The sequence below is a fragment of the Triticum aestivum genome, chromosome 7B, assembly GCF_018294505.1.
Source record: "Triticum aestivum cultivar Chinese Spring chromosome 7B, IWGSC CS RefSeq v2.1, whole genome shotgun sequence".
In the NCBI taxonomy this organism is placed as follows: domain Eukaryota; kingdom Viridiplantae; phylum Streptophyta; class Magnoliopsida; order Poales; family Poaceae; genus Triticum; species Triticum aestivum.
This window is the reverse complement of record NC_057813.1, coordinates 521,384,838-521,412,800: the sequence shown is the minus strand read 5'-3', so window position 1 is coordinate 521,412,800 and position 27,963 is coordinate 521,384,838. Positions and strand designations below refer to the sequence as shown.

General features: G+C 45.8%; 2 protein-coding genes and 1 pseudogene across 2 annotated transcripts; 1 reads left to right on the top strand and 2 right to left on the bottom strand.

The window, feature by feature from the left end:
* Window positions 1–5,450: 5,450 nt before the first annotated feature.
* LOC123156192 (vacuolar protein sorting-associated protein 32 homolog 2) lies at window positions 5,451–9,496 on the bottom strand. The gene is made up of 8 exons (XM_044574352.1): window positions 9,325–9,496; window positions 9,103–9,233; window positions 8,098–8,197; window positions 7,315–7,400; window positions 7,107–7,198; window positions 6,168–6,282; window positions 5,893–6,085; window positions 5,451–5,688 (listed from the first exon to the last, which is right to left on the bottom strand). The coding sequence occupies exons 2-7, from the start codon at window positions 9,187–9,189 to the stop codon at window positions 5,897–5,899; spliced, it is 669 nt and encodes a 222-aa protein (XP_044430287.1). The 5' UTR covers window positions 9,190–9,233; window positions 9,325–9,496; the 3' UTR covers window positions 5,451–5,688; window positions 5,893–5,896.
* A 1,040-nt stretch (window positions 9,497–10,536) lies between these two features.
* Window positions 10,537–13,147, top strand: LOC123158122 (subtilisin-like protease 4; annotated as a pseudogene).
* Window positions 13,148–17,054: 3,907 nt separating this feature from the next.
* On the bottom strand, window positions 17,055–20,550 carry LOC123156193 (probable nucleoside diphosphate kinase 5). Its single transcript, XM_044574353.1, is given in 4 exon segments — window positions 17,055–17,891; window positions 17,970–18,079; window positions 18,820–18,927; window positions 20,326–20,550. Coding segments are annotated over 4 exon segments (426 nt in total). The 5' UTR covers window positions 20,508–20,550; the 3' UTR covers window positions 17,055–17,865.
* Window positions 20,551–27,963: the final 7,413 nt, after the last annotated feature.

The following is a 27,963-nucleotide window of genomic DNA, read 5'->3' as shown; positions in this document are numbered from 1 at the left end:
AGTTCACCACCAATCCTGATGCCGTGCCAAAACACTCAAGTGCCATCCTGACGAATCTGAGATCCAAGTTGGTGGGCCTAATGAACAAAGCAACATCGTCGGCATAAATGGACAGTCTTTGAGTCGCCGAGATACCAGTGAACGAGCTGACGGCCCCAACTTCTGTCCCCTTCCTGAACAAAGACGACAGAGCTTCCATGGCGATCACGAAAAGAAGGGGGGACACCGGGTCTCCCTGCCGTAGGCCGCAAGCATGAGTAAAACTCGATCCGGGGTTGCCATTGACTAAGATCTTAGTGCTAGCTGTCTGCAGGAGTATAGCAATCCACCTCATCCATTTTTCCCCGAACCCCTTCTTGCGCAGAACTTGGAACAAGAATGGCCATGCAAGAGAGTCAAACGCTTTGGTGATATCAAGTTTAAGAAACACTCCCGGGGTCTTCCGTGCATGCAGCTTCAGTGCTATTTGTTTCACCAAAAGGAAGTTGTCGTGCAAACATCTCCCTGCTATGAATGCGGACTGGTTCGTGGAAACGATCTCAGCCATTCTTTTCCTTGCACGACATGCAAGAGCTTTAGCAAAAAGCTTGGCAAAGATGTGAGTTAAGCTGATGGGGCGGTAATCTCCAACAGTCTCCGCATCCGGCCTCTTGGGGATGAGTGTGATCAGCGCCTTGTTGAGCTTAGCGAACCCTCTTCCATCGCCCACATACAATTTTAGAATAGCAACCATGATGTCATGCTTAATAATCGACCACACCTTTTGATAGAATACCCCAATGAAGCCATCAGGTCCCGGTGCACGATCCGGGGGTAGGTCCTTGACCACGTTCCAAATTTCTTCCTCCGTGAATATAGCCTCAAGATCCTGAAGGTCCACCTGTTCCATGCCAAGGTAGTCAAGATCCAGGGTGTACTCTCGAGCTTGTTGTTTGCCCAGCAGGGCCCTATATTCCTCAGTAAAGATTTCCTCCTTTCTTGTCTGCTCCGTGATGATTTCATCCCCATGTTTGATATGCGCAATGTAGTTTTTGGTACGCCTTCCATTTGCCACCGCTTGGAACAATCAGGTGTTAGCATCCCCCTCCCCAATCCATCGGATCCTGGAGCGTTGCCTTGAGATGGTTCTTTCCAGGGAGGCGAGCCCCAAGACGGCCAACTTCAAGGAACGACGCAGCCAAATCTCATCACAAGTTAACGGCCTGCCCTCTTGAGCCTGCTCGAGTCGCAGGATCACCCAATTAGCAATTGCTAACTTAAGCTTTATGTTGCCCATCTTCCTCTGTCCCCACGCTTGCAGGGCCACGACCGTGTTACGGAACAAAGCATCTAGACCGTTTGGTTCTTGTCAAATCAGTGGTTGCGGCGAGACCCATTCACCAGTTAATGGTACTCAATGCCCCAGACTGGGTATTTGAGGAGATCGATGCTTGGATGAGATCCTTTTTTTGGGCAGGAAAAGAGAAAGTTAACGGAGGACAGTGCCTTGTCGCTTGGAACACGATTTGCCGCCCAACGTGTTATGGGGGTCTTGGCATCAAAAACCTCAAGCTGCAAGCGCTCGCACTTAGAGTGAGGTGGGAGTGGCTGAGGAGGACTGATCAGGACAGGCCGTGGCAGGGCATTCCGTTCTTGATCGATGCTGATGCGCGAGAGGTGTTCAACAGTTTGGTCCACATTACAGTTGGCATAGGGGAGCGAGTCCTATTTTGGAAAGACAGATGGATCAATGGCGCAGCGGTGGCTGACATTGCACCAGCCATTTTGTCCTTGGTTCCGACTAGAGTGCAGAACATGAGAACAGTGTGCCAAGCATTGACAGATGACCAATGGGAGCAGGACATCATCGGAGATACACCTTTCATGGCCTTGATCCAGCTCATGCATTTGCGTGCGCCCATTGCGGGAGTGCAGAGGTGTTGGGGAACGTTGCAGAAAACAAAAAAAATTCCTACTCGTTTCACCAAGATCATCTAGGAGTTCATCTAGCAACGAGTCATTGGATGCATCTACATACCTTTGTAGATCGCGCACGGAAGCGTTCAAAAGAACGGTGATGATGTAGTCGTACTCGACGTGATCCAAATCACCGATGACCAAGCGCCGAACGGACGGCACCTCCGCGTTCAACACACGTACGGGACGGGAGACGTCTCCTCCTTCTTGATCCAGCAAGGGGGGAGGAGAGGTTGATGAAGATCCAGCAGCACGACGGCGTGGTGGTGGATGCAGGGCGTCACAGTAGCAGGGCTTCGCCAATACTACGAGGGAGAGACGTAACGGGGAGAGAGGGAGGCGCCAGGGGCTGGTGTGTGTCATCCCTCCTCTCCCCCCACTATATATAGGGGTGCCAAGGGGGGGGGCGCCGGCCCTAGTAGATGAGATCTACTAGGGGGCGGTGGCCAAGGGGAGGTTTCCCTCCCCCCCCCCCCCAAGGCACCTAGGGGTGCCTTCCACCACAAGGACTCTTCCTTGGTGGAAACCCTAGGCGCATGGGCCTAGTAGGGCTGGTGCCCTTGGCCCATCTAGGCCAAGGCGCACCCCCTACAGCCCATGTGCCCCCCCGGGACAGGTGGCCCCACCCGGTGGGCCCACGGGACCCCTCTGGTGGTCCCGGTACAATACCGATAACCCCGAAACTTGTCCCGATGCCCGAAACTGCACTTCCTATATATAATTCTTTACCTCCGGACCATTCCGGAACTCCTCGTGACGTCCGGGATCTCATCCGGGACTCCGAACAACATTCGGGTTACTGCATATACATATCTTCACAACCCTAGCGTCACCGAACCTTAAGTGTGTAGACCCTACGGGTTCGGGAGACAAGCAGACATGACCGAGACGACTCTCCGGTCAATAACCAACAGCGGGATCTGGATACCCATGTTGGCTCCCACATGCTCCACGATGATCTCATCGGATGAACCACGATGTCGAGGATTCAATCAACCCCGTACGCAATTCCCTTTGTCAATCGATATGTTACTTGCCCGAGATTCGATCGTCGGTATCCCAACACCTCGTTCAATCTCGTTACCGGCAAGTCACTTTACTCGTACCGTAATACATGATCCCGTGACCAGACACTTGGTCACTTTGAGCTCATTATGATGATGCATTACCGAGTGGGCCCAGTGATACCTCTCCGTCATACGGAGTGACAAATCCCAGTCTTGATCCATGTCACCCAACAGACACTTTCGGAGATACCCGTAGTCTACCTTTATAGTCACCCAGTTACGTTGTGACGTTTGGCATACCCAAAGCACTCCTACGGTATCCGGGAGTTACACGATCTCATGGTCTAAGGAAAAGATACTTGACATTGGAAAACTCTAGCAAACGAACTATACGATCTTGTGCTATGTTTAGGATTGGGTCTTGTCCATCACATCATTCTCCTAATGATGTGATCTCGTTATCAATGACATCCAATGTCCATAGTCAGGAAACCATGACTATCTGTTGATCAACGAGCTAGTCAACTAGAGGCTCACTAGGGACATGTTGGTGTCTGTTATTCACACATGTATTACGATTTCCGGATAACACAATTATAGCATGAATAAAGACAATTATCATGAACAAGGAAATATAATAATAATGCTTTTATTATTGCCTCTAGGGGAGCGAGTCCTATTTTGGAAAGACAGATGGATCAATGGCGCAGCGGTGGCTGACATTGCACCAGCCATTTTCTCCTTGGTTCCGACTAGAGTGCAGAACATGAGAACAGTGTGCCAAGCATTGACAGATGACCAATGGGAGCAGGACATCATCGGAGATACACCTTTCATGGCCTTGATCCAGCTCATGCATTTGCGTGCGCCCATTGCGGGAGTGCAGAGGGACCATCTTCAGCCTGATGTGTTTACCTGGCCGTGTGATCGCTCTGGTAAGTATACGGCAAGTTCGGTGTATCAAAGGCTTTGCATCGGCCTCATCAGATCACCAACATATGAGTGCATTTGGAGGAGTGGGGCCATTCTTAAATGCAAAATCTTCGTTTGGCTGGCGGTTCAGTATAGATTGTGGACCTCTGATAGGAGGGCCAGGCACGGCCTGCAGGATGACACAGCTGCTTGCTTCCTATGCCTCCAAGAGGAAGACACCGTTGATCACATCCTGGTTCACTGTAGCTATGCTAAGGAAGTTTGGCATCTTTGCTTTACTAGAGTTGGAGCTGCTGCGCCTTACCCGGAACATAATGAGACCTTTACCACTTGGTGGCTTCGTGTTAGGCAGACCGTGATCGCGAAGCATAGGAGAGGATTTGACACGATGGTCATTGTCATTGCTTGGTCTCTTTGGAAACAACGCAATGCGCGAGTGTTTGGTCGTCTCGAGCAACAAAGGATACCTCACCTTCTGATGGACCAAATCATGGTGGAGCTCAAGGACTGGAAGACCGTGGGAGTGGGTAGATTAGAACATTTTGTGAGAGAGTAGGCTTTTCTTCCCGTGTGGTGTGGGCGTCGCTAGCCGGATGTTCGCATCCGTGACTAGTATCTTGTAATTATGTTTGCTCCCTTCTATAAAAATATGGTACGCCATTGGCGTACTCTTGAAAAAAAACAAATTTGTTAGTATATAACCATCAATTAGAAATAAGAACAGACAAAAGTACCCTTAAACTCTTCATCCTTTTCAGATCCATCACATTCCTTTGCCGATCCAACCCCTCCCCAGTCAAATCCCCCATGGGAATGTTACCTTACAAGAGGAACCAAGCAAAATCAATGGAGGACGGAAGGGGGCGACCCGAGGGGGGGGGCGGTGGCGGACCAGCAGTGGATGCCGGAGGTGCAGGGCGCAGTGGCTCTGGCGGCTAGGTCGAACAAGCAGAGAGGGAGAGAAGCGGGAATTGAAACGAACGAGCCAGCCCTCCTCTGTTTCTCGCATGTTGAGGAAACTACATGAGGGCATATTAGTCAAATCGGAATATAATAAGACTAAATTTCTTTCATTTATGAGCTAATTGAGCAGATAACCACGCCCGGGGGCAATCAGCAAGAGCTAGACAGAAAAGGGGAGGGGGGGTTCAGAGGGAGGCCAACGAAGAAAGGGGTTTATGATTCAAGGCGAGCGAACTGGAGGGGTTAAAATCAATTCTCCCTCGACGACCATATACAACTTCCATGTATGGTATTTCTTTTTCCTTTTTGTAATCTTCACATATACTCAACTGCACAATTATGCGTTTCAAATCCAAAATGTGTTTGGATGGAAATCCAAATTGTGTGTTGATGGCAGTGTAAGGGAGACTGTGACCGGATGAGCTATAGACATAGGTAGTAAGATTGGACAGGAAGGCGGAGATAGTGGATATTAGGTGTATGTGATACACAAGCACCACTGTCCCGTTCCAAACGCATGGGCAATTAGGTAGTGCTCCCTCTTTGGTCGGCCAACTCACTCACTCGATATTGAAATGCTACAAATAGAAATATACAATGATGGCAGATGCCCTTTATTAGCTGATAATGCGCTCAACAGCGCATCTTAGATGTTTGATTACAGAAGTAACATGATAAGATATACATAAGAGATCATCAGGGTGAGATGCAACTAGTTTCTGTGTGCACTTCTGACGTCTTCCCAGGAAGACCTCCATGAAAATACCGTGGTCCCAAATATATTTGCACAATCTGGTCTCTAAACATGCCCACGCCCAAGTCCTGCAAACTGCGATATAAAGTTCCTGTTAATTAATGACAGATTTGAGGCACAGACACATAGTTATTCAAGTTGTAAAAACCATGTAAAGTAATTTCACCAAAACTACAATTTTTGTGGCTTGCGCTCCTTGAGTGTTTAGTTTGCATGTTTGCTGAACTAGACGAAACAACAGTCTGACCCTGATTTAGAGAATAAAAGATGGGCAAGTACCTAACTACATAGCCATCTCTGCTTGTAAAGCTGCCAGCTCATCATCTTCGGTTTTACTACTCTGAGCAGTGGGCCGACTCGACTGCTGAGGTACACGCGCTGGAGCAGTCATAGGAGCACTTGTGGTTGGTGCTAGTAGCTGTGCCTCCAACTCCTCGCCCTCCAAATCCGCAAGTTCAGCTTCCAGCTCATCCTATCCAATGCAGTAAGAGGTTAGATTTGTTTGCTTTGGTGAATGCATGCACATCTGAGAGATAAGAGACAGAGAGACATACTTCATCGAAATCACTTGCTGCTCCCATAGGCGCAGACAGTAGATCCTGGATCTGCCTCATGTTCTCCATATTGTCATTAATTTCATCCATGGTTTTGTCAACATCATCAATATTTCTGGAAAAGAAACACACGTATATGATGAGCCTCGGGAAACAAATAAAATTATACACCGTATATGCGGACCGAGGAGCAATCGCTAAAATAAAAGAAGCAAAAGAGAGATGTAAAAGCATTCCATCCCTATTGCTCAATGACAACAATTGTAATACTTGAAACTTTATTTAAACTGACAAGCTTTTAGAGCACTACTATTACAACGAAAAGCATTAGCAATCTGACATGTATGCTGTGTTCTTCTTCTACTAAAAGCCTTGCAGAATCCTACTACTGCTCATAATAGTTATTTGCTATTGATGCAAAAACTTGGGAGCATGAAGCTGCATGTATTCTATGGTGTTCTGTATAAATTTTAATCTATGAAACAACAAATTGTCAGCGTTTAAGTGGACATAAACTCTTAACTTCTACTCCCTCCGTCCCATAATGTAAGACGTTTTTTAACACTAGTATAGTGTGAAAAAACGTCTTACATTATGGGACGGAGGGAGTACCATGCAAGCTCTTTAAAGACTCAGTTTGCACTAAACATTTATCATTGCACCACCTTTATTAAAAAAATCATCTGTTAAGTCACTAGACCTGCATTGTTGTAGTCCACCATTTAAGCCAATAAGCAAGAAATTAGATGAAATTCACTGGAAGTACAAAATAAGATGATCTAAAGTCCAATCTAATAGATTGTGCTACCTAAGCTACCAGTAAATGTTACCTTTAGCAAAGTACTAATAAAAAACAGTTGATTTAGAAACAAAAGATAATTAAATAACTCAGATGCAAGATATTTGACTTCATGAGAAGTAATACTTATTGTTACATACGTTGATTTGTGCATAGCTTTCATTGCTGATGCTCCGGTTCTCAATGCATCCACAGTCTCTGTTGTAGCTTTTGCACCTTCCAGCATTATCATCTGCAATAAGAAAAGCCATAGAAAGTAATATGGTGAATATTAAATCAGACTATCCGACTAATAAGACCTAGAACTCTAGAAGGAAAATCAAACTACATTGTCCTTTGAGACCTCACCTGATCATGAATCCTCAATTGGAAATTCCCAAGCTGCTCCACCTGTTGCTCATATAATCTCTTCCTCTTGAGACACTGTAGTGCAGCTGACAAAGAAAAGAAAATTCATAGCTATTAGTTAATCCATTCTCTGTACCAGAATTCATTAGCTTCGGAAGAAAGAAAAATCGTGCCATGCGGCAACACTACACAGTATACAGCAGATATCATAAATGGCTGAATGAAAAAGGAAAGGCGAATATGTGTTTTCGACAATATCCAGAGCATACATGGAATTGCGGGAAGGAATAATATTTTCTAGGTAAGTCACTAGCAGCACAACAGTCAACAGGCATAGGTGGTGCATTTTTGCACCAACATTGAAAAGGTAGTAGAAAAAAACTGAAAAGCACAGAAACATTATTTAGAAGTACTGTAGTAGCTAACTCATCAAAAATAGTCTGGCAACATAATTATAGGTGTGTTTCATCTTCAAAGAAAAATGTAAGTATACTACCTCAGATCCATAATAAGTGACACAGTTTTGATCTAACCCCAGTTCAAAACTGCGGCAATTATTTTGGATCGGAGGAGTAATTGGTAAGGAGTGAGGTAACTAGGTATGAAGACTAGCATCATGACTGACCAGACAACCTAATAGTAGGAAACTGGGAAAATAAAAGGCAAAATAGCAGGATAGCAGCAGAAGGGGGCAAATTAAATGTACATGCTTATGAAGATACGATCATTACAATTAAAAACGAATAGAACATCACAGCAATAGCCCAAAAAGAATGAAAAAACCTTTTTTGTTCTTGGCTTTGGTGAACGCCTTTGCCTTCTCAACTTCAAGATTCGCCTTCTTCATTAGTAAATTTTCCTTCTTTTCCAACATTTCAAGAGTCTGAAGCATATTAAGAAAGTTAGTTTGCAGATACAACCTGTATCAAAATGAGAGCATTATAAACACTATTACATGTCATGGAAAAAACTTATTCCTGAAAGAATGCAAGTTACATTAAAACTTATCCAAGCAATATTGAGTACCTAAGCTATCCAATTATGAGTTATACGGAGTTAAATTTCACTTGCCAGATTATCCGACATTTGAATTTAATCCTTCTATGCATTAAATGATTAAGAGGGATTTAAGAATCCAGAGGACAAAGAAGACAGCAGTTATGTACATAGAACCCCCTTGGTCTTATTGTCTACTTTTCTTGGTTTGGAAGTGAGTAATTGCAGCACTGAAAAGGATCCAGTGAAACAACAAGCACGTCAAAAATCTATGTTTCGGTCTCCCATTCCTTTTTGTAACTGAACCTTTTTGTAACTCTAAATAGTTTATAGCTCAATCAACCTCACACGGTATTTAATTGATTAAAACCATCCGTCCTGACAAGTGCTTATTGAATACAGCGCTCACTCTTGCATCATGCGACGGCATAGTTTCCTTTCTTCGTATCGCCACCAACCACATGACTATATCGCCCTTCACTCCTAATTATCACAAAGATAAGGCGTAGCTGACTTCGGTTTCTTAGTATAAAATCTCACTAATCCGTCCACCCACCGATTACCAGTATGGCAGCATCCCAGATAGGTGACACACATCATGAAGCTCCCATGCAGTAATGAGAAGTCGCAACTAATCTGACCCACATCCATGTATGCACAGAACCTACACGAGGTCACCAGACGATAAACTACTACACTGAACTACCATACTACGGTGGCAAATGGCAACCCCTCGAGAGCAGTACTATCTAATCAGGGCGAGGGGGGTCAATCGAGTATCGATCCATTCACCTCGCTGAGCTTGTCGATGGAGGCCAGCGCGGACGCCTGGCTCTGCTCCTTGGACTTCCCGAACACCCTGCCGAAAACCCCCGACATGGCTGGGCTCCGACCTGCCGGATCGCGCTCCGATCGGCTTGAATCTGCGAGGGAGAACAAAAAAAAAACAGCAGCCGGGTCAAAATCGAGCGGCGGATTCGATCGGCCGAGTCGAGCGGGTGGAGGGGCAGGTACGTCGGGAGTGGGGCGCTCCCCTCTTGCTCGGGGGCGGCGTCTGGCGATGGCGGCTTCGTCGGCGGGGCTCGTGGTCTGGAGTCGCTCTGGTGAAAGCGGGCGGGGGAGAAGAAGGGGTAAACCGGGACGCGGAGTTGTCGTTACCGGCCACGGAAGCAAGCAAGGAAGGTGGTATTGGTATCGGTGCGGGATTACGTGTTTAGGCGGGTCGGGCCGGGTCCAGAGCCCGGTGGGTTTTAGGGGTGGCAGCCGAGAGTAGTCGGGCTGCGAGAAGATCCGAACACGCACAGCAAAAAAAACGCCTCAAAAAATTCAAATTTAAAATTTGTAAAAAAAAAAATTAAAAGCTCTCCAGAAAAAAAATTAAACGTTTTAAAAAATAAAAATGCATGTCTACAACTCCTAGAAATTTCAAAGCTAAACTAGAAACATAAGAGAGATAAAAAGTTCATTTGAACTTTTTAGGGTTTAGACACATGTTTTGTGAATGTTCGCATGCAAATCTCCCGTGTAAGATAAGAATTTTTGCTTGGAAGGTAGTACTCCCTCCATTTTAAAATAGATGACCCAACTTTATACTACATCTATTTTGAAACGGAGGGAGTATGTGTCAACGGAGGCCTAGCTACTAATTTTGCAAAAAGAAGGTGACCTAGTACTAATCATTTATTTTTGCAAAAAAGGATCTTGATCTAATATAAAAACCGATGACATTTGTCAGCGCAATTTAAACACAATAACAGTCACGCAATGCACGCTCTGTCGCGGCTTTGGGCGCACCGGGCGTGGGCGAGGCGTTGTGCCCACCCGAGTTGACCCAGCCACATCCACCACCGCACGCGCGGTTCACTCAGCCCTGGACGGCGCTGTTAGATCGACCATCCCACCCTACACACTATACAGAGAACAGACGCATGCAGCCGTCGCCCACCAAGGCAGCTGGGCAGCGAATCGAGCGAGTAGGAGAGCAGAATCACAACCCTCACCCACCCCACGTGACGCGGACACGCGCGGGCAGCGCCCACTGCACGGCGGCCAACAAAATCGGCTTCGTTCCTCGTGTGTTGCGTCGCCAGGTGGAATGCACTGGTTGGCTGTGCGCATGGGGCGTGGGAGGCGTTGTGCACACGCTTGGTTCTGCCCAGAGTATCAGGCGTGAGAGCAGTTTGGCGCAGCCGAGTTGAGTGCATGCGTGATGCGTCAGAGATTGCGATGGGTGGACCGAGGGTACGTTAGCGTGTGTGGCAGGGCGTACGGTACATCTTCGCTTGTGTGGCAGGGCGTACGGTAAAGAGGCGCCTCCCTCTTTTCGTGTTGGTGCGGTTCGGTTTTTACCCCTCTGACGCTGCAGGTGGCCCCTTCTTCAAATTGGTCCCGTCTGTCCCCCTTTGAGTTTCTTTATTAGGAAATATACTGTTGCTGGGCCAGGGCGTACTCTCCTTTTTCCCCTCTCCTCTACGTCGTCTTGATCCAGTTCGCCCGCCCTCCTCTCGCTCATCCGCTCGCTCGTCCTCGCTCGTCCTCGTCTCGCTCGTCCGCTCGCCAATGTGCACGGACGCCATCGACTTCCGTCCCCAGACTCGTTGCGTCCTTGCCGGTTGTTTACTGAGGTAATAGCACCAGGAGTCTCCCAACTTGTCCTAAATGTGATGATCTGGTCCAAAACTTGCAAAAGCCAACTATTGAGTCCCACAACTTGCATCCAATGTGCAAATTTAGTCCTAGCCAATCAGACGACGACAAGTGGAGCCTAGTCAGCAGAGCCGGTCAGCGCAGCACATTTTTCAATTACCCACCTGGCCTTAGCACAAATAAACCCGCACTACACCACCTGAGTTTAACTGCGTCGCCGCCATTGCCGCCGCGGAGTCCCGGTGGGTCATCGCCTCCTCCTCTCCCTGCAGCCTCTGCTCGGCGCGTCGTACCTGCGGGCGAGGAAGAACTACATCCTGCACCTCGCCCCGAGGGGCGGCCCCGTCGACTCCGTCGAGGAGTGGCACCGCTCCTTCCTCCTGCGGACGGCCGCGCTCAAATCGGAGCCCGAGGCGGGCGGCGGCGCCGAGGACCACGGCCCGCGCATCATTTACTCCTACAACCACGTGTTCACCGGCTTCGCCGCGCGGCTCACGGAGGAGGAGGCCGAGGCGCTGCGGACCACAGAGGGCTGCCTCAGGCTGTACGACCCCATCGCCATCGCGGCGTTCCAGGCCATGGAGCGCGGCATCTTCGTCAGCTGCGCGGCGGGGAACGCGGGTCCGGACCCGGGCTCCGTCGGCAACGGGGCGCCTTGGATGCTCACCGTCGCGGCCGGCACCATGGACCACGCCATACGCACCACCGTGAGGCTCGGAAACGGCGAGGAGTTCGACGGCGAGTCCCTGTTCCAGCTAGGCAACAACTCCGCCGCAAAGCCGCTTCCGCTTATGTACCCCGCCGCCGACGGCTCCGACACAAGCCGCGATTGCAGCGTGCTGCGCGGAGCCGAGGTGAGCGACAAGGTGGTGCTCTGCGAGAGCAGAGGCCTGAACGGCCGCATCGAGGCTGGCCAGACCGTGTCCGCGTACGGCGGCGTGGGCATGATCGTGATGAACAGAGCAGCCGAGGGGGTACACCACCTTCGCTGACCCGCATGTCCTCCCTGCCTCGCACCTGAGCTGCGATGCCGGGACCAAGATCGCGGCCTACATCAACTCCACGGCCAACCCGACGGCGAGCATCGCGTTCAAGGGCACAGTCATGGGCGCGCTGCCGGCGCCGGCCGTTACTTTCTTCTCGTCCCGAGGTCCGAGCAAGGCCAGCCCGGGCATCCTGAAGCCGGACATCACGGGGCCCGGCATGAACATACTCGTGGCGTGGGCGCCGAGCGAGTCGCACACGGAGTTCTCCGACGGGGGCGTCGGCCTCTCTTTCTTCGTGGAGTCTGGCACGTCCATGTCGACGCCGCACCTGAACGGCATCGCCGCACTCATCAAGAGCCTGCACCCGGACTGGTCACCGGCGGCGATCAAATCCTCCATCATGACGACGTCGGACGCAGTGGACCGCACCGGCGTGCCCCTCAAGGACGAGCAGTACCGCCTCGCCACCTTCTACGCCATGGGCGCGGGCTACGTCAACCCCGCGCTCGCCTTTGACCCGGCCTAGTCTACGACCTCCACGCCGACGACTACCTCCCCTACCTCTGCGGCCTCGGCATCGGCGACGAGGGCGTCACCGAGATCGCCCACCGCCCGGTCACCTGCGCCAGCCTCAAGGCCACCACCGAGGCAGAGCTGAACTACCCGTCCCTCATCGTCAACCTGTTGGCCCAGCCGATCACAGTCAACCGCACGGTGACCAACGTCGGGAAGCCGAACTCGGTGTACACCGCCGTGGTGGACATGCCCAAAGACGTGTCGGTGACTGTGCAGCCGCCGATGCTGCGGTTCGCGGAGGCCAAGGAGAAGCAGAGCTTCACGGTGACGGTGCGGTGGGCGGGACTGCCGAGCGTCGCCGGCGCCGAGGGCAACCTGAAGTGGGTCTTCGACGACCACATCGTGCGGAGCCCCATCGTGGTTCCGCCCAAGGCCGCGTAGTAATTCTGCGGCCGGCAGCATGTATAGCTAGCTAGCATCGGTAGGCTGCTGCGCTTCGGTGGTTTTGCGCAGGCTGCATGCAAACTGGAGCGATTTTGTTCTGTAAATAGCGCGAATCAATAAAAATGTGTCTCCAGAACATCTTGTCCTCCGAAAATAGAGGGAATCCATGTATGTGTTTACTTTTTTTATCTGAGGGTCGAGATTTGCAATGAACTGCATGACTAGTTGGCTACGCTCACTGCATGCATGATGGTGGATCATGCAAATATCGGAAACGCCAAGGACAAATTATTTCCTCCTTAGCACAAAGGTGAGTGAGTGGAGCAGGATATTTCAGGAATATACCACGCAGTTAAACTCAGGTGGTGTTGTGCGGGTTTATTTGTGCTAAGTCCAGGGGTGTGATTGCAAAAAGTACGGTGCTGACCGGGTGGAGTGGGCTGTGCTGACTTGGCTCCACTTGTCGTCGTCTGATTGGGTAGGACCAAAATTGCACATTGGCTGCAAGTTGTGTGACTCAATAGTTGCCTTTTGCAAGTTTGGGACCAAATCATCACATCCAGGACAAGTTCTGGGACTCCTGGTGCTATTACCTCTTGTTTCCTCATGGCTCGTCACGTCGCTGCTGATGCGTTCGGTTAGGCTGAGCTTCATCTTTTCCCTTCTCCAGGGTAGCTGCATCTTCTTTGCCGTGCTGTTCCGTCCGTTTTCCCGAGGTGAGCTTCTTCCTACCCGCAAAAAAAAAAAAAAAAGAAAAAAAAAGAGGTGAGCTTCTTCCTGCTTGTCACATGTTCGATAAAATGTCGACTTGGGTTCGTTACATTGTTGATTGCCTCTTGCGATTTGTTAGGTCTGCTTAGAGGGTGGTCACATTGGATTTGCTATCTGATGCTTCTAAACATATGGCAGATGTTTAAACTGCCAAGAATTGAGTATTAGTTAATAGAGAACATGTTGGGTTGTTGCCCGTTGCTGCAACCCACATCAGATGACGTGAGTCTTCTTTTCGCCTGCAAACCATAGTCATTATAGCTTTGCTCCAGTTTGCCAATGTATAGCTGAATATGAGCCATCTACTTGCTGCAAGTGGTCACATATGGGGTAACTTTTAGTGGCAGGGTGAAGCAATGGTACTGGCATTTATATTACTGAATAGTACATGCTTTGTGTTATTTTCCATGCTCTCTATGTGCTCTTGGTTTGGCAGGGGATGCTTGGTGATGACTCCTTAAATGCTCTGAGTAATAATTGAGAATACATGGACAATGTCAAAATTGAAGCGTGATATTCGTATTTCATATTTACTCCACAAAAACTTTTTCTGTTTTTTCTCATTCTTTTTACATATGTATTTGCAAACAAGTATCTATGCGTAGTGCGTGCACGTTGACTGGATTGGCAACCGAATCAAAATACAAAAAACCTACAACTTCAGTGCCCATTAGATACTCGAAAAATTACCAACAACAAAAATTTAACCCTTGAACCATTACGACATAAATGAGATGGATGGGATCATGCCTGTTCTTTGGTGTGTGTGTGTGTGCTGCGGTTGCCATCATTTTCTCCCTTTATTCCTTCTGGCATAGTCTTCTCTGCATTTATGCATTTGATACTGAAGATAAAGCATATTGCAAGTCATGCTTTCCGAGAGGGAGGTCTGTGACGTAATCTGTGTTTGCTTACATTTTTTGCCATTCCTGATCTGTGTTGCAGGTCTTTCTTTGTGCGTTTTGCCTGCCCAGATTGCTTGTCTGCTCGGTCCAGATTTACAAGAGTGCTCCCACAGTTAATCTCGCTCAACGCGTCGCCTTCTCTCCTTCCTGGTGCGATGGTACCGTCCTCCTCCTTTGTTTGCATTTCTTGTGCTCGTTTCAGATTCTGTCATTTACCCAGTTCTAACTGTGTGTGTTCCGTGCAATGTGCCATTTTATGTTTTTGCCTACTATTTCATACTATTGACTGCTACTTTTACTTCCTGCTTGCATACGTTCTTTCCTGTTTATTGTTTTGCCCTTGCTTCACATGTCCAGCATGTGTCCTGTCGTGTCTTTTGTTCTTCGAGTCTTGGAAACCGTGGCAGCGCATTGTGCGCTGCCTCCTCCTTGTTATCTCTTTGAGGTTGACCGGGATGACCATGTCCTTGCTGGGGTAGAGATTGACATTCCTGGGGATGGTATCCTAACGACGCCGCAAAAAAAGATTTTCTGGACCTCAGGGTGGGAAGGTTATACAGCTGCATATGAGCAAAGTGCTTTGCAGGCAATCAAGTTTTTGCAGGGGATGTATGGTTTTATAGTTAAGGATTACAACTATGAGTGTGTGGTTTGCTATAGGAATTCAGGGAATGCTGTTGTCGCTGTTGCCGCGTCGGTTGGTCGTTATGCGGCCTATTTAGAGAGAGCCCTTGTTTGCGCCTTTCGTGCTGACCCACAGCCACCACCTAACCTGGCGTTGCTATACTCAAGCCTTTTGGCGTCTTTGTATTCTTTTTATCTGCGCCACCGCCTAACCTGGCGTTGCTATACTCAAGCCTTTTGGCGTCTTTTTATTCTATTTAGCTGAAACAGGGTACTCCAGTTGTTCCAGGATTCTATTTATTTGATAATAATAATTCGGTTCAGTTTCATGCTCTTTTCTTTTTATGTTATTTATTCCTGTTGCCTTATATGATGTGTCTTTCAATGCCTGTGTTGTTAGTTCTTGCAAGATTGTGTTATTCTGATTTGAGTATTCTTCGCCGGAGCGATTTCAGAGCTTTGTTTCTGCTGTGCTGTACATTTTAAAACGAGGTGAAGTTAACTGAACTTGATAGCGCTGTTCAAAATTCAGTTATCTACAAACAAACGACATATATCGGTTTGTTGTGTCTTTTCTTGTATAAGGTTTGAAGCAAGGTTGTTCGTTTGCTTAGTATTTTCTTCGTTGGAGATTTTGAGCAAAATTGTTATGTGTGGCTCTTTGAAGGTGGATTTTTTAATGGAAAACTCAGTTATGGTTCGAAGCAAGGTTGTTCGTTTGCTTAGTATTTTCTTCGTTGGAAATTTTGAGCAAAATTGTTATGTGTGACTCTTTGAAGATGGATTTTTTAATGAAAAACTCAGTTATGCAGAAAGAAACAGCAAATACAAGTTTGCTGTGCCTTTTCTTGTATAAGATTTGAAGCAACGTTGTCCGGTTGCTTATTATTTGTCTTCTTGGAAATTTTGAGCAACATTATTATGTGTGACTGTGTGAAGATGGATTTGAAATCGATGCTGTGTGCTCTGCACTTCAAAACGAGATTAACTTAACTGAACTTGTTACTGCCATTTAAAATACAGTGATCTACAAAGAAACAACAAATGCCATCATAGTTTTAAAGGGGTACAGCAGATAGTATATTAGATGGACGAGACAGCTGCTTTCATAATGGGCTTTCTCTGTAGAGTATATATGTGCACTGGAACTATCAGCTATGGCATCCATGATTCTCTGCAAGTTTAACGGAATGCTTTCTTTGTGCTAATGCTCTTCTGGTACATATTCCCTACTCGGTGCTTCTCTCTCCTATGATGTAAGCTAAGTATATATGTGCTATCTTTGATAACTTTTCACCTACAGTTCAAGGATTCAAATGTAAGAAAGCATCATCCTCCACTCCCTTTCAGCATTTTTTGACCTCTTGTAATGCAGGTTCATCTAATTAAGCTTTTAATGATTCAATGTTCGCACACTGTATATTCTCTAACTATTGTGCTGACAGATTAAAGTAGTGTTTTAGCATAGTATACATACCTTCTTGTTGCACTGTTTGTGACTCTCATTTTTCTTTCTACAAGTTCCTTAATTAAAGCAATCATACCAAATGCTAATTAGAATGGAAAAGTGTGTTTAAGGGGCGAGTACAACCAGGCACCGCCCAGCTCCCCCTCAAGAGGCGCGCCCCAACACCTAGTCTACATTAGTTGTGTTGCGTTGACGCACCGTGAGTGGATGCAGGAGGAAGGAGGCTTCAGGTTTAAATGTAAGGTGCATTTTGATTCGGTACGCATTTTGATTCAGTATGACAGGCATGATAAAAAGTTACTTCAATTTCTATGATACAAAATCACAATCACAATTGGTGTTTTTTCAATACGAGTATAATAACACTATTTTATGTCACATATATTGAAGTATTTAACTATATTAACAAAGTAATTATTAGTCAAACCCTTGTCTTAATGAATCAAAATATGATTTACATTCTTTTCATAGGGCATAACACGGCACAATTGGACTACACAACTTCAAGTAAGCATTGGTTGTGGGAATTTGAAGCAAACACGAACAACAAAGATCATCCATAAGACCAAAAGTTCTATCAGGGTACTACTTCTAACTCATCACTGGTAATTTTCCCTACACATCTTTTGCATCTTAATTTTCCCTACATGTTTCCTTACAAAAAAACTGCACAAGATCAAGCCTGCACCTGCACAAGCTGGATGGGGCTTTCGGCCACACCCTTTGTAACCAGATTACTGAACCGCTGGTAAAATACTACTCTTGAATCTACAGCAGAGCATTATGCTGTTACTCAAGCATGTTATTTTCCGCAAATGGCAGCTTTGGTCTCACTTCCACATGGATTACTGCATCTGAACCTGCATTCCATGAACTAACAAGTGGCAGTTTTTGATAAATAAGATTGGCATGATCAAGCCAGACAGTGCAAATCTAAAACCCATAGGATTTTTATCAACAGACGATTATATTTTGAACTGGGACACGGCAATCAGTTAAATGGGAGTGCTTGACAAAATTTCGCTATGGTGATTTCAACATCACAGCCTTTGGCACCCAAGGGATGAAGCTATCAAGTGCAGAAGTGTAATGTTAGATCAGTATCATGTAATGCACATAAGTTTTCATCAACTAATAGCTGGAAGGGGTATCAAACTTCAGAATTATCTGCCTTTCGAGGATGCATGCCAATTGTCTACAGCTCATCATGTTCCAGGGCTTCTGCATTTGTAGTAAATCATGGTCAGAAAATTCAAGGTTAATCTCCAATACTAATCAAATGAAAGCAAAGACACTGACCAGATTTATCATCTCCGAAGAAAAATGAAATCTCTCTGGCCGCAGATTGCAGTGAATCTGAACCATGCACACAATTTTTCTCAGAGTCCAAGCCACACATTGCTCTAATGCTGTAATGAGAAGCAAGTGCTTGTGAATAACATGAATTGCAAAAGCATAGAAGAAAGAGTTAGGTTCAAGCTCATTATAGTGTGAGACATGGATCACAGATAGTTTTTAAGCGACGCTTAAGCGCGCTCAAGCGCTGAGCGATGGCAAAACGCTTCGCTTTTGCCCTACGTGGTGGATTAAGCTTTTTTTTATTTGGCCAAAATTTGGCTGTTTTTGAACTATTTCTGCTTGTCTCCTTGCACAATAATGGCAATATGCCATTTATCTTATAATCAGGCTCTGTTCGGGAACTATTTCCTTCATATTCTGGCAAAATTCTGGCCACGCGATCTCTATTAGGTTATGTCTATTTGAACTGAACTGCATTTTAGTTGTTATTTTGCTTGCTATGTGAACCTGGTGTGTGTTTGCTATGGTGTGAACTGTATTCTGGATGCTATTTCAATTACCCATGTGCCAAGTTTCCTATTTTCCTGTGTATATTATTCAAAATCTGTCAAATTCTAGCCAATTTCAAAAAAAACGCTTAAGCACCCATTGCTCTAAGCCGTGGCCTTCCGCTTCGCTTACGCTTTCTGCTTTTTTGAACATTGGCAGATTCTTGGGTAATGAAAAGGTGCAGTAAGTTTCCTATGGAACACTGATATTAGTTATTGTTTATTAATATGTTTGCATTGGAGTCATCATTGATCTCACATAAGGTGTTCTCAACTAGAAAAAGAATGATGTAGTTCTTAACCTGTCAGGGTGTGAAGTTTTAGCCTTTCTTGCATCAGTTGGCCCTATCAAAATTCTCCAGCGTGAAATGGCATCGGGGCTTTCCAGAACCATAACATGAACTGGACCGCTGAACATCACAACAAACAAAAACATCAAGTCAGAGGCTGCTTTGTACTGTTAGGGCAGATTAGTAACCTGAGAGTGCTCAAATGCAAACAAGAAACTTCAATGGAGTTCTCTCAAAGAAATAAAAAGATAACAAAATGTCCTATGAAGATTTGGGCAGCGCAAAGTGTCAAAGTGTTCAGGAATGTCGATCAAGCTCCTCATGTCACAGTTCACAACATTGTTCCAATTTGCTTATTGGTTGCATCGGTTCAAGAAACCCTATAGTAAAATAGACATTATGTCTTGGCAGGAATACCTAGCCCTGCATCCTCCGGATCGTTTTGAGCAATGTATTCAGGTGGGGACTGCCCCCCACACACACCTAGCGATTGCCTACAAAATATGCTATGAGACTACGAGCCAAGAAATGTCCAATTTTGCTCGGATGTAATGTGGGCATGCTTACTGGATTTTACAACGAACACTCTGTTGGTTTGTGTTGTGGGTGTGTCAGAAGCAGTTCTGTGCTGGCTGTGGTGAGAAAGCTATTGTGCTGATTAAGCAGTTTTGACGAAGGTTGGTCATCTGGGAATACAGCCGTACAGCGATTGTGAGCTGAGAATATGTCTTAAATGCCCATAGCATGCTAGAATTTTTAATTTGTTGATTGTATGCTAATCACCTGTTTTAATGTTGATTTACAATAGAAGACTGAGTTAGAAGTTGGAACTTGTACTGTAAGTAAATTGCCTGTTATAATGTCTATTTGACTATAAGTACCTAGTTTTACCAAAAATGTTCTTAAATAATTGTTTTTCAATCTTTAAGATATTGATAATGAACTTCTAACATATTTATTATATTACTGGAAAATGAATCCTAAGCACCGAGTGCAATTCTTCACAGGACACTCCTAATCGCCTAATTTCTCTGAACCATGAAATGAACAGCTGTCTTTTCCAAATTGCTCGTTATAACCAAGAGATTTGTAATTCTAAACATCACAAATTCTCTGAACCATTGCCACATATAGCAATCATCTGATCTCCATCATATACTTCCTCCGTTCCTAAATATAAGTCTTTGTAGGGATTCCACTAGGTGGACTACATACGGAGCAAAATGAATGAATTTACACTTAAAATGCATCTATATACATCCGTATGTGGTTCATAGTGGAATCTCTACAAAGACTTATATTTAGGAACGGAGGGAGTATATACAACTCTGCCTACTAAAGTGTGCAGTTTTCAGAAATTAATTGGATTTCTCATACCAAGCAACTGAACAAACAAATTTAGCTCAAGATTATGTGTTGGAACTGAGGTGGCATTAATAAAATTTTCCCAATATTGTCAGTGGCATTGTTTTGAGGTAGCATAAATCAAAATTTCCATGCCTTCAAAACAACATATACCTCGTCATATACTTCACCAGGCTGTTGAAGAAGCTTCTATGGGCATGCTCAGCATAGAAGAGTTATGCCCTCTCTGCATCCAGCTGGACAACTGCCTCTTCTATGATATCAAATCCAGACTCCAAGATGGCCTCCTTGATTTTTTCCGTGTAGTTACCAGACAAACCATCCGGCTTGATCATCGCCAACGTCCTCTCTCTCTCCACAGCCTCACAGCTGCGGCACCTGAATTAATTACACATCAAGGCATGCAGTTCAGACTCAGATTACACAAAACTACAGACTGTACTACAGGCATTTCCTCCCTACAACAACCTCTATCGCAAAGCATCCTTGAACAGAAACCGGCTTCCATTCGATTGCAGTAACAACTATGGTTAGCCCCAAGAACGTTTAATATAGTCATGCCCACCCAAATTATCTCGATTAAGCGAGCGACGCGGTGGCCCGAGGATGCCGCCGGGGCTGATTTATGAGAGAAATCTTGCTCAGATCTGTCACGGCAGGCATGCTAATCCAGCAAATCTAACATGTTCATGACAAAGAAAGGCTAAGAAGTCATCCCCTCTGCAGCACTTAATTCAGCACACGAGATCCCCAAAGGCTCGCTAGAGGAGTACATGTAGAACAAGTGCGGCTAACCTGTGGAAGAAAGCTGCCCCGGCCATCTCCGGTGAGATGGGACGAAACTTGGGGGGGGGGGGGGGGCGAGCGGCTGCTACGGCGCCGGCGGCGGCAGAGGCGTTGCTTCTCCTCCCGATTTTTTGGTCGATGGTCATGTATTTTCTGTCCAGTTTTTTTTTCTCAAAATGCTGGTGTCCAATATACGAGTACTTTTTTTTGCATGAAAATTTCCAATATATTCATCTTCAATCATATTAGTACAATAAACACTAGAAATAATAAAACATACATCCATATTTCTAATTTCTAGACCACCTAGCAACGACTACAAGCACTGAAGCGAGGTGAAGGTGCGCCGCTGTCATCGCCCCTCCGTTGCCTGAGCCGGGCAAAACTTGTTGTTGTAGACAGTCGGGAAGTCATCGTGCTAAGGCTCCATGGGACCAACGCAACAGAATAGCAACCGTCGCCGATGAAGAGTAGCGTAGTTTAGAAGAATCTAACCTGAAGACACAAGAACACAGACGAACAACGACCAGATCCGAGCAAATTCACCAAAGACAGATCTACCGGACACACATCTCCACACGCCAACCGACAATGCTAGAAGCACCACCGGAACGGGGCCCGAGCGGGTTGAACCTTATTCCATCTCCACGAAGCCGCCACCGTTTCATCTTCCTGAGCAGGACACCAACCCTAACCAAACTCGAAGAAATATCTAAAAACAGAGCCCTCCCACCGATAAGGACAGGGGTCCACTCTGCTCCCATGGCCCTAAGGCCATCGGAGACGAGGCGGACCGACGGCGGCGCCAGCAGGAGGCCAAGAAACCCTAAGTTTTTAGGGGAGGCGGCTAGTACCTTTCCAGTAGTGCTTTTTTTCTTCTATCTCTCATGTCTTTTTTACACTTTATTAAACCTACTTTATTCATAATGGTTGCACGTTCACAAGCGTAGAATTACAGCCACCGGGCCGAATCTAAAAATGAGGTAATGGCATCTCCAACACTGATATATAGTATATGTTCATGGGCTCCTCTAGAGTTGCGCCCAAGGATGGATCAACAGAGAATATATGTTTGAAATACCATGTAGCCGCCTGCCCCATCTCATCATTTTTTGTAAACACGTTGCCACTAGTGTCCTCCAATTTCCTTGTTCTATGCTTTCGTGCTTGTCAAACAGATGAGATGTTGTGTGCTGAGTTCACTGAGAAGGAGATATCATATGCGTTGTTTCAATTGGTCCTCTGAAGGCAGCAGGCTCCGATGGGTTTCCCGCTTGTTTTTTTCAGCGTAACTAGGGGACCGTGAAGGAGAGCATCGTTGCTGCAGTGAAGGACTTCTTCCGTACTGGTATAATGCCACCCAAGATAAACAACGCTATAGTAGTGTTAATTCCTAAAATCCCAAATCCGATCAAAATTACAAACTTCCTCCAATTAGTTTGTGCAACGTAATTTACAAGATGGTCTCAAAATATATGGTAAACCGGTTGAGACCGGTGCTTGATGGTACTATTTCTCCTATTCAAAGTGCTTTCATCCTGGGACGGATGATCACTGATAATTCGTTGATCGCTTTTGAGTGTATTCATCATATTAAGCAGGAGAAAGACCCCCACAAAGAGTTTTTGTGCTTACAAGCAAGATCTCTTTAAAGCTTATGGCAGGGTTGATTAGAACTACCTTAAGCAAATGATGAAAAAGTTTGGCTTCGCTCACCGGGGTTAATTGGATCATGTCATGTGTAACCTCGGTGAGATATTCCGTGAAATTTAATGGAGCCATCTTGGATTCTTTTGCACCGTCGCGTGGGCTACAACAAGGTGACCCTTTGTCCACGTACTTGTTTCTCTTTGTCGTTGATGGTCTCTCTGCTCTATTCAATAAGCGCATTTCCTCAGGTGACTTGTCCCCTTTGAAGATTACCAAAAGAGCCCTAGGAATCTCTCATCTTCTGTTCACGGATGATACGCTTTTTTATTCTTCCAAACTAATGTGCAGCAAGCTCATTACATCAGGCAATTATTGCAAGATTATGGGCATGCCACGGGTCAACTATTAAACCCCGCTAAATCAACCATTCTGTTTGGGGCCTCCTGCCCGGAAGATACCATGGAAGCGATTAAAAATATTTTGGGTGTAACCGCTTCTGGTTTTAAGAAGTACTTGGGCTTACCACCCCTGATGGGCAGCTAACTAAGGGTAAGCTTCAAAATCTGCAAGTCAAGATGAGTAAGCGCTTATTCGCCTTTGATGGACATCCCACATGGGCTCGTAAAGAAGTTTTGGTTAAGTCAGTTGCTCAATCAATTCCTACTTTATTATGAATGTGTTCAAGATTCCTCTTGCTGTTTGCGATGATCTGAATTGTATGGTTTGGAACTATTATTGGGGAGCGAAAAAGGGTAAAAGAAAGACTCACTGGTATGCTTGGCGCAAGATGACCCATCCTAAATCACAAGGAGGCCTCGGTTTTAGGGACTTCCGGATTTTCAATCAGGCACTACTGGCGAGACAGGCCTGACGCCTCTTAGCCTTTCCAGATAGCCTCTGTGCAAGGCTGCTCAAAGCCAAGTATTACCCAGGTGGACAGTTGGAGGACACGGTGTTCTCAGGAATCCTTCTCAGTCTTGGCAAGATGTCTCTTATGGGCTCGAGCTCTTAAAGAAAGGACTTATCTAGCGTATTGCTAATGGGAAGAAGGTTCGAATCTGGCGTGACCGTTGGGTTGTCCGTGGTAACATGGGTTCACTTGTCTCAAACAGAGGAAGATGCCGGCTCAAATGGGTATCTGACTTGATGGATCATAACGGTCACTGGGATATGGTGAAGTTACATCAGTTTTTATGCTCGTGGACATACATGGGATTTGTAAGATTCATCCTTCACCCGTTTGGGAGAGGATTTTTTTAGCCTGGGCCCATGAACGCAACGGTCTTTTTCTTTTTGCATCGCCTACTGGCTTGTTGTTGATGAGGTTAACAGCTCCTTAATTCCATCTACGAGCTGCTCTCTGGACGGTTGAAGAGATATCTGGAAATTGATTTGGTCTTGTCCAACACCACCCAAAGTGCTCTCCTTTGCATGGCGTGTTGCTACAAATTCACTAGCAACTTGGCTGAATAAAAAGAGATCCCTGGAGGTTTTTAGTACATGCTCAGTCTACGGAAGAGAAGAGGAGGATTCTTTTCATGTTTTATGTGACTGTGACAATGCCCAGCGTCTATGGAAGGCCATGTCTAAGATTTGGGAACTGCAACTAACTAGTATTAAACACCATGGTGACTGATTCATTTAGCTCATGCGTGATGTAGATGATCATGTCCGGGTCCGTGTGCTCATGCTCCTCTGGAGAGTGTGGTACGTATGGAACGAAGTGGTTCACGCAAAAGCAGCTCCGCCCATTGACGTCTCAACGAGGTTCTTGGCAGGTTATCTTGAGTCCTCGTCGGTATTAAGCTTGATCCTAATGCAGATTTCGTCAAAGGCAAAATGGAGGTCAGCCATTGTTTTCCAATGGCGCGATCCGCTTGTGATAATACCGCAATTGCTAGCACCTCGTGGCAACCTCCATGTCAAGGGCGGGTGAAGTTAAATATGGACGGATCAGTACTGAATGAAAAGGCGGGAGTCGGTATGGTGCTATGGGACCACCTAGGATATACTCCCTGCGTCCCAAAATAAGTGTCTCAAGCTTAGTACAACTTTGTACTAAAGTTAGTACAAAGTCGAGACACTTATTTTGGGACGGAGGGAGTATCATTTTTAGTGCCTACAGATATCTTGATGCCTGTGAAGATGTCCTGGAATCAGAAATCCTTGCAATCCGAGAGGGAGTTAGTTTGGCACTTCAATGGAGTCTTCTACCATTTGATGTTGAGTTTGACTGTTTGGAAGCGGTATCCATGGTGAAAAGCATTGGGAGCAACTTTTCCAGATACTCCCTTTTGATCAAAGAGATAAAGCAAAGTATGGGGGAATGTGACTCTTCTATTACTCATATTCGTCGTACAGGCAATGGTGCTAGTCATGTTATGGCAAATTTTGATAGAGGCCAGGTTCGTACCATGGTTTGGCTTGGTTCGACCCCTAGTGAGGTCTTAGATATTGTCTTACCAGACTATAATCCCTAATCCCGAGTAACAAAGAGTTATTTCACAAAAAGACTCCTCTAGAGTTATTCACAGATAGTGATACCGGGGCCGGCCATCCAACCCGGTCCCCCAAACTTTATCCCTATTTAAAAAAATTGTAGCACTCAAAATAATAGCATAGCAAATCTTCGATGAGTGGTAATATTCAAATGTGACACTAGTTCAAATGCAAATGTTACAATACAACTAAGTTTTGAAATAAAATAGTTTAAATTTGAATATGTTCAAGTTGTCCCCTTTAAGCGTCCACAAATGCTCACTCAGATCTTCCTTCAATTGCTCATGAGTTGCATGATGCCAAATTTGCTGATGCATTCGGACAAACTCATCAAACATGGCAGAATTCTAATTTGGAAGTTGGATAGGATCACTCATGTTCTCAATTTTAGACCTCCGGCGACATATTCATCCTCATGCTCTACGGTCATATTTTTGCATGATGACACAACATGTCATCACCTCTCACACAGTCTCTGGATCCCATATTTTTGCAGGTCCTCAAACAACTGCAAAACGGGTTTGGAGCACTCCAGATGCCCTCCTCACATCATTTTAGAGCTCCTTGTCTTTGGGGGAAGTGGGCTTTTTCTGATGAAATGGCTCAGAGATGATCTTGACGAAGGTCGCCCATGAAGGATACATACCACCAACTAGATAGTAGCTCATGTTATAGTCATGCCCATTGATGGTATAGTTGCACAGAGGAGCTTGTCCTCCAGTCACCCTAGCAAACAATGGAGGTTGATGCAGCGCATTGATGTGCGCGAGATCCTGGCATGCGAAAGAAGGTGCGCCAAATCCAGAGGTCCTATGATGCAACTTCTTCAATGATGACGGTGAGCTTTTAAACATGGCCCTGACATTGCAGCATATGGGTAGTTCTTCCATTTCTAGTGCATGCAATCAAGATATCTAAGCATACCTACACATCCTGCTTGCTTCTAAGAGTTCCATGAGCCTTTAGGTGTCTGCAACAGTTGGTTCTATCAAGTACTAATGCCTAAACACCTCGACCATCACAGTAGCAATTTTGACCATGACGTCGGCGCATGTGCTCCCAGACATCCAGAGGTACCCATCCCACAAATGGGTGGCCGTGCTATATGCAACCCCCACAATGTAGTCATGCATTTCTGGTAATCAGAGAATCCAATTCTTCCCGTGGTATCCTTCTTCAAGATGAAGTAGTCATTGTAGGCTTGGACGCCATTCTAGAGGCGATCGAACTGAAGGAAACCTGCCCTAGAGGCAATAATAAAGTTGTTATTTTATATTTCCTTATATCGTGATAAATGTTTATTATTCATGCTAGAATTGTATTAACCGGAAACTTGATACATGTGTGGATACATAGACAAAACACTGTGTCCCTAGTAAGCCTCTACTAGACTAGCTCGTTGATCAAAGATGGTTAAGTTTCCTAACCATAGACATGTGTTGCCATTTGATTAACAGGATCACATCATTAGGAGAATGATGTGATGGACAAGACCCATCCGTTAGCTTAGCATAATGATCATTAAGTTTTATTGCTATTGCTTTCTTCATGACTTATACGTATTCCTCCGACTATGAGATTATGCAACTCCTGAATACCGGAGGAACACCTTGTGTGCTATCAAATGTCACAACGTAACCGGGTGATTATAAAGATGCTCTACAGGTGTATTTGAAGGTGTTTGTTGGGTTGGCATAGATCGACATTAGGATTTGTCACTCCGGGTATCGGAGAGGTATCTCTGGGCCCTCTCGGCAATGCACATCAATATAAGCCTTGCAAGCAATGTGACTAATGAGTTAGTTGCGGGGTGATGCATTACGGAACGAGTAAAGAGACTTGCCAGTAACTAGATTGAACTAGGTATGATGATACCAACGATCGAATCTCGGGCAAGTAACATACCGATGACAAAGGGAATAACGTATGTTGTTATTTTGGTTTGACCGATAAAGATCTTCATAGATTATGTAGGAACCAACATGAGCATCCAGGTTCCACTGTTGGTTATTGACCGGAGATGTGTGACACGTCTCCAACGTATCTATAATTTATGAAGTATCCATGCTATTATATTATCATTCTTGGATGTTTTACAATCATTTTACAGGAACTTTATATCATTTTTTGGGACTAACCTATTGACCCAGTGCCCAGTGCCAGTTGCTGTTTTTTGCTTGTTTTTTACATAGCAGGAAATCAATATCAAATGGAGTCCAAACATCGCAAAACTTTTTGTGGATTTTTTATGCATCAGAAGAGCACCAGTGGGCTAGAGAAGCACCTGGGGGGTGCCTCGAGGGGGGCACAACCCACCAGGGCGCGCCTGGGGGCCCAGGCGCGCCCAGGTGGGTTGTGCCCACCTCGGTGGCCTCCTGCACCCCCTCTTTGCACTATAAATTCTCAAATATTCCGAAACCCTTGGGGTGAACCTAGATCAGAAGTTCCGCCGCCGCAAGGCACTGTAGCCACCGAAAACAAATCTAGACCCTTTCTGGCACCCTGCCGAAGGGGGGAATCATCTCCGGTGGCCATCTTCATCATCCCGACGCCCACCACGATGAGGAGGGAGTAGTCCACCCTCGGGGCTGAGGGTTTGTACCAGTAGCTATGTGTTTAATCTCTCTCTCTCTCTCTCGTGTTCTTGAGATGTCACGATCTTGATGTATCGCGGGCTTTTTTAATATAGTCGTATCAAATGGTGTTTTCCCCTCTCTATCTTGTTGTGATGAATTGAGTTTTTCCCTTTGAGATTTTGTTGTTATCGGATTGAATACTTTTATGGATTTGAGAGCACTTGATATATGTCTTGCAATTGAATACTCATGGTGACAATGGGGTATCGTATTGATTAAC